The sequence below is a fragment of the Peromyscus leucopus genome, chromosome 8a (genome assembly GCF_004664715.2).
Source record: "Peromyscus leucopus breed LL Stock chromosome 8a, UCI_PerLeu_2.1, whole genome shotgun sequence".
NCBI classification, from domain to species: Eukaryota; Metazoa; Chordata; class Mammalia; order Rodentia; family Cricetidae; genus Peromyscus; species Peromyscus leucopus.
The window spans coordinates 10,139,268-10,151,758 of NC_051085.1; the positions used below are offsets into that span (position 1 = coordinate 10,139,268).

At 42.4% G+C, this 12,491-nt stretch overlaps 1 protein-coding gene across 2 annotated transcripts in view; it reads right to left on the reverse strand.

Annotated features, from left to right (window-relative positions):
• The window catches only part of Lama4 (laminin subunit alpha 4), a 148,385-nt gene that overhangs the window by 68,632 nt on the left and 67,262 nt on the right, over nucleotides 1–12,491 (reverse strand). For both annotated transcript variants that reach the window (XM_028874826.1, XM_028874825.2), the window contains exons 9-11: nucleotides 8,379–8,490; nucleotides 5,352–5,519; nucleotides 2,890–3,083 (exon numbers count right to left, since the gene is read on the reverse strand). In XM_028874826.1, the coding sequence (XP_028730659.1) occupies nucleotides 2,890–3,083; nucleotides 5,352–5,519; nucleotides 8,379–8,490 (474 nt within the window). The remainder of the gene's footprint in view (nucleotides 1–2,889; nucleotides 3,084–5,351; nucleotides 5,520–8,378; nucleotides 8,491–12,491) is intronic.

A 12,491-nucleotide genomic window follows, 5' to 3' on the forward strand; every position in this document is an offset into this window, starting at 1 on the left:
TTAGTAAGTGGAGGAGACATGCTACATGCGTACGAAGTGAGTCACTTCGCCCAGATTAAAGACGAGACAGAAATAGACAAGGGAGATGGGCGAAACCACAGAGCACAGGAAACAGGAGGAAAACTACATGGTCTCCACATCTGAGAGACAGCTTTTGTATGGGCGTCGAGAAACACCATCGGAACTGTACAGCTGGACAATTTGCCTTTCTTTACTAGGACACCATTGAACGTTCTTAAAATATTTTTTTTTGGGTTAAAATTGTGTTATTACATTTATTTATTTCTTTTTCCCTCCCTTCTTCCCTCCCTCCCTCCCTCCCTCACCCCTCTCTATCTCTCCATCTCTCTCTTGTAGGTCAGAGGTTAGAGAACACCTTACAGTAATTGGATCTCTTCTTCTACCATGTGGATCCCAGTAGCTGATCCACCACCAGTAGTCAGGTTTGGTGGCAAGTACCCTACCCACTGAACCACGCCACCAGTCCTTCTGTTTGAGAGAAGGTCTCACTATGTAGTTCGGGTTGGTCTGGAACTTGCCTTGGCCCCTCCAGGTATGTATGGCCATACCTGACTTCACTGAAGCCTTTCCGAGAAGATTAATCAGCCACGTCTTGAAATGGATCTAGTTATAATCTGAGGGAGATAGAGGCCAGCAGCCTAGGTGGCTGGTAGATGAGCAGTGAACAACTGATATATCGGAGAAATGGGAGTGTTAGAGACTTGGGACTTAGAAGGGAAAACAGTTGCCTCAATGGTTAGGGAAAATTAGTGGGAAAGGGGTTATTTTTAGAAGGCAATAGCATGGCGTCTTCCCATGGCTATTCCCACAGACAGACACCCATGTGAAAGACGTTCTGTGGACTCAGCTAAAGACAAGTATAGAGCCCCCACATGCGTTCCAGGGCAGAAGCAGTGAAACGGGTGTAAATCACTGGAGAGGGGACCAGGGCAGCAGGGGATGGAGGTTTGGCTAGTGCTAACTGCCTAATTAGAAAGAGGAGGAAGCAGGATGGGCAGAGGCTTGAAATGCTGTGTGCTATGCTGTTCTCTTTCTAAAATCTTACTCACGCTGTTCATTTGTACTTAGTAGAAGGATTTGTTTAACCAAGCTAAATGAAGCCCACCATCTGTCTGAAATCACCGAAATGCCAAATTCCTGGTATCCACATCCACGAGTTTAAAAAAAAAATGTGCATAAGAAATGTTTCATTAAGAGCTAGACTGGCATGTATTTACTTTTAGAACTGAAGTCACTTCACATAGGCGACACTGTTCATTTACCGCTTATGAAAAAGTCCTGACGCACACACTGGCATTTACCAAATTCTAGCAAAGCAGCTGGTCCTGCCTGTGTGTAGACATTGGTTTCCAGTCTGCTGTGCATTGCTCTTCTCGGCTATGGAGATTACAGAGCCCTAAAACTAAAGTCAGTGGAGGATGGAGCACGTTGGCTCACAATATACTTGAATGTGTTCTCTACTAAGGGTCTACACAGAAGATGAAGCACCTGCTGGATCCACAGCTCACAGCTGGAAAAGAGAACCCAGTGTGTTTGCTAATCCAGTAATGTGGATCTAAGCCTTTTTTCCTCTGTGATGAAACCTTACTTCTGTGGCTACATTTGGTTCTCCTAAGTGCTGTTACTTGTTCTCATCTGGCAGGGGGATGGTCTAGGTTGATAACCTTTCCTTTTCAAGACTTTCCGTACCGAACATTCTGGGGGGCTTCATTAATAAGCCCCTACTACCATTAGATGAGTCGCAGTGATATTCCCGTCTTGCATAAATTCCATCACATTTTTGCTTTATGTGTGCTAGCTTGCAACCTATTACACATTGGTTAGTGTGAGTCACGGTTAACATCATTTGAAAATCTCCATCCTGCAGGAGCCTATGTTCTTCTCCTGGCATTCGGACCCTCTTTGATCTGCCCCAGCTGCTTCCTTAGCCTTGCCTGGTGGTGTTCCTTGGTGCAGGCATTCAGTTCAGGCAGTCCCTGTCTACCCAGAAGGCAGCCTCTGTTTTTTCTTTACCTGGCCACCTTAGTCATTCTTTACTTCTTCCTGCAGAGGCTGGTCAGCCAATCGGTTCAGAATGCCAGGTCCATAGCTGTGTTTCTCTATCATGGTCATCTGTGAATGAATCAACCTATTCTCTAAACTAGAAGCTTCATGCTGTCATGGAATCATGTGTTCTTCTTCATCTTTGAACCCTAAACCACCAGTCATAATTCCTGGAACAAATTAACACAGCAGTAAAAATTTGTCGATTTGATGAAAGTATTTTAGGGCTTTCCAATTATGTGCTGCTATGATTTTTTTTAAAATTATGCCTAAGTTTATGAAGATGTATTGTAGATATATTATAAATAGTAAGTGGTTCTTTTGTCTGTGGATTTAAGTGTATACCTATAACCTATGTGATAATACTGCTCTATATCCAAGAAAGGACAATTCCAAGCACTCATGTAAGACAAGAATCTAAATATCCTTTTATTCAGTTTTCTTTTGAAAATGATTGTCATAAACCTCCAGATATTTTATAAACCCATTGAATGAGTTATAAAAGCCACTGACTATCTTCAAACAATGCTTGGTGCTATACTGACATGTTTATTGCACATCATAAGCATACACTCACTCAACAAAGAGTGCCAACCTGACCATTATTATTCTAAAAAACCAAAATAAAACAACCACAACAAAACTATTGAGTAGAGTTTGCTCCTAAGAGAAAACAGTGGTGAGTGTGATTCATTTTTACTTAGGAATTTTTACAACAACCTACTGGGGGGAAATGACTGAAGATCAAGTTGCTTTTATTAATAATAAAATACGTTACTGAACTGACTGTGCCTGACACGCATTTACAGTTGCTGCCCACTGTACCTCGTGGTCCCGCTGCTTGGAGGCGATGACTCTGTTCATGTCTTCTGCATCCCTGACATGGTCGAGGGCCTGGGTGAGTGACTCCTGGATGTCTGAGAGCTTAGCATTGTAGTCGTCCAGCTGCTCCAACACCACAGGGAACAGAGAGCGGGTGTCATTGTATAACTGCTGCCACTTCTCAGCCTGGTCCAGCACTGAGGAGGAACGGAGACACGGTGAGACCAGGCTGCTTCTCCTGCACTTAGCAACTAGAACAAAATCCAGGCCTGCCTTCTTCAGTGATTGAGACTGGAGACGGGCTCACACAACTAGTCTCACTGTTGACGTTTGGCACGAGATGCTTTTCTGTTGGATTTAGGGGCTTCTGACATGTCCACTGAAGGAAGGGCTTGATTATTTTCCCAGGAAGATTATACTTTGTGCAGAAGCTAGGCTGCTACACTTTTCTGCTTATTAGCCAGATGATCCACAGTTTTACTTTATAAAGGGAAACTGGCTATATGACGGAAAAATAACCGCCGTTTTCTAGTTCGTGGTAGAGCAAACAGCTATGTTGTTTATAACCACTCACTTTTACCACATTTTCCTGCAGCTTCCTGTTAGCTCCATAGGTCAAACTCAGGTTGAGATTTTGGGTGGGATAAAGATGAAATAGCGATGACATGGTATCCTTAAAGTCTCTTCATATGCATGCTTTATTCTTGGCTCATAGGCACATATGTTAATTAGATGCCATAATTCTTATGCGTCCCCCTCCCGCCCCCGGGGAAGGCCAGTCTGTCATTTTGAGGCTTCTTTTTTCTTTCATCAGTATGAGGAGAAAGATACAGTTCCTGGCTCAGTAAGAAAGTGCTTGAAATGCATTTATTATTAATTAATTAATTTCAAGAGACAAAGAGAGAGAAGTAGTTGGTTTCCTTTCCACGGGGCAGTCTGCTTAAATTTCAAAATCGTCAAGGAACTTGGGGACAACTGGCTGTAATACTGGAATGAGTTCCGGCTGGCCTGGGTGGCCTGGGTGGCCTGGGTGGCCTGGGTGGCCTGGGTGGCCTGGGATTCTCTTGTCAGTCTCCTCGATGCTATTTCTTTGCCGCCATAATAAACCTTTATGCCAGTGACCTTCTCCTCTGGTGTTCACAGTAACCGTCAGCAGAGGTTGTTAGACGGCACCTATGACGTGATGATTTGTGCCTTTTAGCCTTTGTGGTCTCACTGACTCCCCTGCAATCCAGTGAGACCCCTGGGTCCCTTCTTGAAATGGATTTTTTTGGGTGTGTAAAATAAAACATATAAAATTTAAAAGTGACTATAATAGAAGTAAAAAAAATAGCTACCATATAAAATCAAACTAATAATTTTGCAATCTATATTTTCATTAATTTCCTAATCAATCTTTATTAACGTATTAAGATAAGCTCTAGGGATGGGTGTATTAACTACAATTCTGAGGCACTCAGGAAAGTATTATGAAGTATCAGCAACAGCTGAAATCAGATCTGAAAATCTATAATTTTCTTTGTTGAATGTATAGATCCTTTGCAATCTTTCTCATCAAGAATGATGAGAAATAACTAATCCTCCCCTTTGAATCCAGGCTGGCCTTGCCCAGTTGAACAGATATGATATGACTGAGTTCCAAGCCTAGGCTTGACGAGTCCTTGAACTTTCTGTTCTTTCTCTCTCAGAAGGCTCCCCTGCCATGGGAACAAGCTTGGGCGAGTCTCCACGAGACAAAGACTCTACATGGGCGGAGAAGTCTAACTTGCCCAGCTAGTCCTAGATATATGAGTGGATTTCACCTATGCCACATAGGACAGAGCTAAGCATGCAGGTTGAGTTTAGCCTGAATAACCACCCTATGAAATTAGGATCAAAATAAATAGTTATGTTTTAGAATGAATACACTTGGGATATATTGGTAGACAATAACTGATGAACTATATAGTGACCAAGTCAGAGGTCCAGTAATACTACTTTGTGTGATTTAGTGTTTATACTTATTATTAAGGGTATGTCAAGTTTCTATTGGAGGTTAAAAGTGATAAAAAAAAATCAGGGCTATCAGAGCATCAACAATGTTGACATTTTCTATAATATTTCTCTTACTATAGACTTGGGAATTTAATCTTCTTTTTCTTCTTTTTATTTTTATTTTTCTCTACCAACTTTTAAGTCCCTATTCTTTCTCCACAGTAGTAAAAGTTATGTAGATTCTGGGCAGGATCTCTGTAATTTCACAAATTCTTGAAGTTAGGCCTGGACCTAAAACTCTTGATCAAAAGGTCAACTTGATCAAAAGGTCAAGTTTCCCTGAATGAGTCCCTGAGTCTATGCATATAAATTCTACATAGCTCTGAATACTGAGAATTAGTTGTTTGACCATATGTTGCCCTGTCCCTTTTTCCTGGTCCCATAGAGAAAGAAGACATAGGCTGTGTTGGACAGGAATGGAAGGCACATACGTTCCTGGGCCTCATCCGCTTCCTCATCCACAAGCTCCCGCTGGGTGCGGAATGGTTGCCGGTTTCGGATCTCCTCCAGCATTTGCTGGGCCAACATCAGCTTCTCAGCAATTTCCTCTGGGCTAAGTTCCTGATTCTCTCCATAATGGAGCATCTTGCTGTTGATCTCTGAGAAGAAGAACATGGTGAGTTGGGGGTAGGGAAAGGACGGGCAGAGCTGTGCGGTCTGGTGGCAAAGCTTAGGACTGACCTTACCGTGGGAAGAGAGCCTCATTCCCAGGCTGTGCTGTGAGTGTTGGTGTCAGCACAGGAGGGAGCACATCATGAGAGGAGAGAGGCACACCGGAGGAAACCATTCCGGTCCTATGAGGTGTGTTCGGAATGGGAAAGGGCTGCTCCCGAGCCTGCCTGTGCTGATTTGAGAACACTAATATTTATGGCACAAAAAAAATCTGAGGACCTTGTTCAATATTTTATAGAAATACTTGACTTGGAAGCAATGTTTGGCAGTGTCTCCTGTCACTTGGAGCACGCAATGGAGATATTAATTGCATTTTAGTCATCAACGATTTAACAAAACAAAGCTCTAAGCCAAAATGAGAGTATATTTGTAATTGTCCAAAAGAGCCTTTCAGATTGTTTATACATAGAGACAAACTAGTAAATAGATTTTTAAAAATCTTTTGCTCATGTGTGTGTATATATATATATTTCTGAATAATATATATATTTCTGAATAATATATATGTTTATATATATTACATGATTTCTCTATTTGCCTTCTGTGGTGTGTATTTTCAAGATTAGGCCATTTGACAATGAGTCTTCTTGTCCTACATCTGATATAGGCTGAAGGATTTTAGAACCAAGGGACCATTGAAGCTCAGAGGGATGAGGTAACTTGCCTAAACCCTGGCATGTAACAGTTCTCTGACGCCCTCCTTCCGATTCCATAGGATCAGAGGGGAGGTTGTGTGGCTCCCTTGTTCTCTGGCCGCTGCGGGAGGAAGTGCTTCATCTTCCTGGCATAATGAAATTGTGTGTCTGCGGTTCCCTATGATCTATGTGGTCGGCCGGATAAGACAAGTAAACAAACACTGGTGTCACATAAATCACGCCAGGATGAGGAGCTGTATTTTCTGGGGGTAATGGCTTGAAGGTCACCAGCAGTCATCGGAGAGATGGCTGGGAGTGAGAAATGGCGCACTAATGGTGCTGTGCAGCATCCCTGAATTCTGAAACAAGGGAGATAAATGGGAATAGGTGGTTTGGATGCTCCAAACGTTACTGTGAGCGTTATAGGGAGATCACTATATGCTAACTCCCTCCAAACTCCATGTATCAAAGCATCCAACATTCACTTTTCAAACAAACTGGAAAATACGAGTCCTTGAAATAAACGATATGTAAACATTAAATCAATCAAACACATCATTCTCCCTCAAGTTCTGGTAGTGGCAAAGCTGAATTATTGGGCATTTTGATGTAAATTCTGTTCAGTTTTGGCATGTTTTGTTTTGGCTATGTCTGGAGTAGATTAGCAAAAAGAAATGCACACAGTAACACTGGTGTCCCTGGAGACTGTTCATACATTATTTTAAAAAGAGGAAAAACTGATAAAAGTTACCGTTTCCCACTACCCATTCTTTTGTATTTTTCTCATCCTTTCCCAGGACCAAAGGTCAAATAAGATGGTTCCGATTCCTTTCGAATGGAATACCTTAGGACCAAAGTCTAGGTTACTAAATAGCAAAAGTGACTGACTTCCTCTCTGACAGGCTTAGAAGGGTCTTGACTATTTGCTGCCTAACGGGGCATTCATTTCTTAATTGGATGAATATGAGGGCATTGGATTTCTAGGTTCATTCTCACTGTTGGAACAAATCAATAGAACAATGCTTTAGGAAAAGAATATTTTATCAGTAAGTGCTAGGGAGCCAGAGAGGTAAATGCGCATGGGCTAGAGAGGATGGCAGTGGGAAATCTGAAGTGCATGCCACTTGTCTTTACTGTGCTTTATAGGCATCCGAGGAAACGCAGCAAAGGATTAATCTGGGCTTTACATGTCCCTTAGCCTGGACTGTAGCTCCCACTACTTCAGTACAAAGATATGAATCTCTCACTGTGGGTCCCTTCACTGCTGTGCCCTGAGAGGCATTTGGTGTTGGCATCCAATTCTTGATGTATAGCATAATAAAAACCCATGGCAACAAACAGTAGATCTCAGCCGACTCTAACCCGAGGAGTGCCTCTTTACCCTAGAACAAATGCGTTCTCTCCCAGTTGGGCAATGGATGGCAGCTTTCACTGTGCTGTTAAGACAGTCTTCAAGACACAGTCTGCACTTAGAAATCAGAGCACAGATGAATGAGTCTCCAGCAGGTAGACTCTGTCACAGTGCTTTAGGGCAAGGAATTACTCACAGCACCCCCCCCCCCCGCCCTCTTTTGGGTTACAAACCCAAGCAACTCATCTGCCTGGTCCTTGAGGAAGAGCACCACAGAAACAGCCAGTGACTATTTGGATTGGTTTCCCACCCCCACTTTTTTTTTGAGGCAGGGTTTCATTGTGTGGCTCAGACTATCCTGGAACTCACTTCGTAGACCAGCACCTGCCTCTGCCACCCAAGTCTTGGGAATAAAGGCATGTACCACCCTGCCTGACATGGTTTATTAATATTCTGAAGACATATTTGGGGGCTGCAAATAGTTGAAAAAAAAGTGTGTCTCCTACTACACTCTTTCATTTTAAAGACACCAGATTTACTTGATATAAACATAATGTGGCATTAAGCTTAAGTGATTTTATGTATTTATTCTTGAGCATTAACAGATAATAAATAGGAATGGGTGTCCAGAAATCTCAATGAGCAGAACTGCCATGATGAGTGTACGTAAGTTAAAAGCTGTAACACTCGGAGCAATATGCTCCTGCACACAGCAATCACTGACAACAGCCATTCTCCCGTTGGCACTCATACAAGGATGGTTCCTTGGCATGAAGTTAAACTGAAGAGAAGACATTCACCTTGGATTTTGTCCCTCATGTTGTGGGCTTGCTCTACAAGTTGAGTTGCTTGGTCAATTGTATCCATGCTCTCCTTCTGAAGCAGCTTCCCCTTTCTCGAGGCGTGACTTCCCTACAAATCATATGAATGAACATTAGATTTAGGTTGTATATGCACACCCGAGGGTGGGCGGGCATCATGTATTCATTTGACAAACAAACTTTCCTGCAGTGTGCAAGCTCTACAGCATACTGAACAGTCCTAGAAATCACACATGAAGACATGAAGGTAATGACCAGTTTTAGGATCCTGTAATGCTATTAAAATCAGATACAATACCAAGGCCATCAGTCATGGTTCAGTCCAAACCAATCGCCTATCACATGTATCTTATCCTTGCAATTGTTACTGTATCTCAAGATGCCAGACTCGGAAATGACCCATGTCTGTCGGATCACTTTGACATTGTTCTGGTTGAAGAGTTGAAACTTCAAAGAGGAAATCATCTAGAAAAAGGGCAGATCTTGAAATGCTCCCACTGGGTGGTCCAGCCACTGATGAAACTGAATCACCACAAGGATTTACAGGATTACACTCACTGGGTTAGCTGCTGGGTTTAGAGCTCCACTCCAATTTCCCTGCAACATTGATGGCCCTTGTGTGCAAATAACTGCTCAGGCAGATTTGGCACAGAGTAAATGGAACTTTCTTTTTCCCCAGGGGCTGACTCCACTTCAGTGTGGTGCCTCTATCTCAGAGCTCCCATAAAGTATCTGTCACCATTAAATCCCATCTGCTCTGTGGCTTTAGAAGAATGTGTGTGTGTGTGTGTGTGTGTGTGTGTGTGTGTGTGTGAATTTCTGTATGTAGCTAAAGACAGGAGGTGATTTAAGGCATGGACACAGGTCAAGGTCAGGACATGACTCCCATTGCATGAAGGACGTGCTCTTCTTTTTGGCTTTAGACAGACTGACAGTTATGGTAGCTAGGAGGAGGAGTTAGTTCTTTAGCCTGTATTTAAGAGATGTCTGCTTGCCTTTTCTGGTGCTTTCTTGGTTCAGCTCTGTGCTAAAGGGCTATAATGGTCCAATGAATGGCAGGCTTGCTGGGGAATATCTTTCTGTATGCTGTGAATATATGTCGTTCTCATTGGTTAATAAATAAGCTGCTTTGGCCTATGGCAAGGCAGCTTAGAGGTAGGCAGGAAATCCAAGGAGAGAGACAGGAAAGAGAATGGCAGAGTCTGAGGAGACAACAGCCTGCCGCCCAAGGAACAACATGCCAGCAGACTGGTAAAGCCACAGAACACGTGGCAAAACATAGACTAATAGAAATGGGTTGAATTAAGATATAAGAGCTAGCTAGCAAGAGATCTGCAATAGATCTTACAGTTTGTAAATAATATTAAGCCTCTGAATGATTATTTTATAAGTGGCTGTGGGACCGCGGGACCTGGCGGGGACCAGAGAGAACTTCAACTACACAGGCTGAAGCCATATGAATGGAGTGCTGAGAGACTTCTAAGCAAGCTCTCCAGACTAGGGAAGGGTTGTCCCAAACCTCTCTCCTGTCATGCAGTTCTCCCCAGGGTACTGGGGCATGGTATCGTCAGCAGTATTTTCACCCTTTCTAGGATAAACCAAGTAAGTGTCACTGTATGGGGGCTAAGAAAGAAGATGCAGAAATGGTATCAGTACAGACACATTTAGAAGTTGTACTGGCTGGTTTTATGTCCACATGACACAGGCTAGAGTCATCGGAGAGGAGGGAGCCTCAACTGAGAAAAAGCCTCCATAAGATCTGGCTATAGGCAAGCCTGTAGGGCATTTTATTAATTAGTGATTGATGGGGGAAGACCTAGCCCATTGTGGGTGGGGCCATCCATCCCTGGGTGGTTCTGGGTTCTATAAGGCTGAGCAAGCCACGAGGAACAAACTAGTAAGCAGCACCCCTCCATGGACTCTGCCTCAGCTCCTGCCTCCAGGTTCCTGCCCTGTGTGAGTTCCTGCCCTCATTCCTTTTGATAACAAACTGTTATATAGAACTGTGAGTGAAATCAACCCTTTCCTCCCCCAGCTGCTTTGGTCATGCATGGTGTTTCATCACAGCAACAGTAACCCTAAGGAAGACAGAAGCCTTTTATCAGCCAAGTCAGTAATTCCTACAAAATGGGGCTGTGCAAGAGGCGACATTGGCCATCAGATTCTTTACACGCTGTGTATTCCCGGTGCACATTGTCTTCTGAGTCGCCACATCCCTTCCCCCAAAGCCCACTTTCCTCCTGGGCTTATTCTAATGCTTTCCAAAGGAAAAAATAGTGTAGCCATTTAAAAATTAGATAATAGAGAAATAAAACGAATCTTAATTTGATGCTACCCCTCACTGCTTTTAAAACATGCAAATATGTTTATGACACATTAAAAAATTTATGGTTGATCCCATTTAAATATTATATTTAGAAAGAATGAAGCTCATTTTCTAAATTGAATAAACATACAAATATGCATACATACTCTGTTCTCACACTTCAAAGAATGCTCTATTGCTATTTCTCTGCTTTTAAACTTTGAAGAGATGCCACATCTATAAGAAAACTTTTTTGTGTGTTGGCCAACTACTCCTGGGCCTGGGGCCTGCCCTGAAGTGTGGTTAATATACCCAGTGAGACTGCATTGGAGGAAACTGATTTTTCTTTTGCTAATAGGTATCAACTTCAGATAGAACACAGCAGGATTTTTAAGATTATTTTTGTCTCATTTTTCTGTGTTTGGTCAATTTTTTGTCTTATTGGTCTTTGCTTGTACATTCTTATTTGTTTTTGTGGGATATTTTTGTGTTTGTTTGTTGGGGCTTTTGTTTGTTTTTGTTTATTTGGTTGCTTGTTTTTAAAGAGAGAGAGGGAAAAAGAATGTAAAGTTGGGTGGGTATGGAAATGGGGAGGATTTGGGAAGAATTGGGACAGGGGAAAAACATGACCAAATATATTGTCTGAAATTTTTTTTTAAATTCAAGAGGATAATGGAAATGATAAAAAAAGAAAGAAGAAAAAAGAAAGAGAGAGAGAGAGAGAGAGAGAGAGAGAGAGAGAAAGAAAGAAAGAAAGAAAGAAAGAAAGAAAGAAAGAAAGAAAGAAAGAGAGAGAAAGAAAACTTTTCCCTGATGAGCACCAGAGGGCGCTGTGAGATGTAAGGATGGACAGGGACCTGTAGCGCTCTCCAGCTTTATTTGTATAGATATACATCTAGGAACAATGTAAATAGCCATAAATGTAACCATTTATTACTTGAAATTGAAAAATCACCAAATATAATAAAGTATATATGAATTTTTTAAAGGTTTAACTTCTTTTCTGGAACTTTGCTCATGGCAGGAAAATAATGGTATGTGCACACGATAAAATAGGTGTGCCTTACTTTAAAAACCTGCAGTTAAGACATTATCCATAGTTACAAACTGGTTGATTATTTACATCATTACAAAAGGTTGATCATTTACCAACTCCAAGGGTGGATACTCCTTGTATTTATTTGAAGTAAGTGATGATGATAACCAGTCTATAGGATCATCATGTATTTTATTGTTTAATTGAAAGTGGGGAAGTTTTAGGCATTACTCTGGGACATGAGTGCAAATGAAGCCATCCCCAGAGAGACAGGTAGCAGAAATACTGAACGGTGATGTCAACTTCTGTGGGCTTCCCTTCCTCCTAAATGTTAGTAACGTCTGATACCTGTGCATCCCTCATCAGTGGCTGGGCTTGAATCTCTAGCCATCTCTGGATATCTAGAGGTGCATCCTACTTAAAACATCCAGAGTAATTCACTCTGCATTTTTGGTCTTAGTGCTCCATTTTGTCCAGACAGAACCTCCCTCCCCATTCCTCATGACTTCTCATTGGTCACCCAGCCTAGGTCATTCCACTTCTTGCTTCTCTCCTCTTACATTGCATCAGCCCATCACTCTCAGGACAAATCCTTTTCCAGTGAAGGCAGGGAAGCAACCGAGTACTCTCTTTCCCCAGATCCCGTGGCCGTCTCCCATTGCACCCTACCCTGGCGTCTTCCCTGACCAGTTTGTCCTCTCTACACAGAAAGAATGCTTCTGAAATACAGCTGTGATCAGCTGTTCCGTGT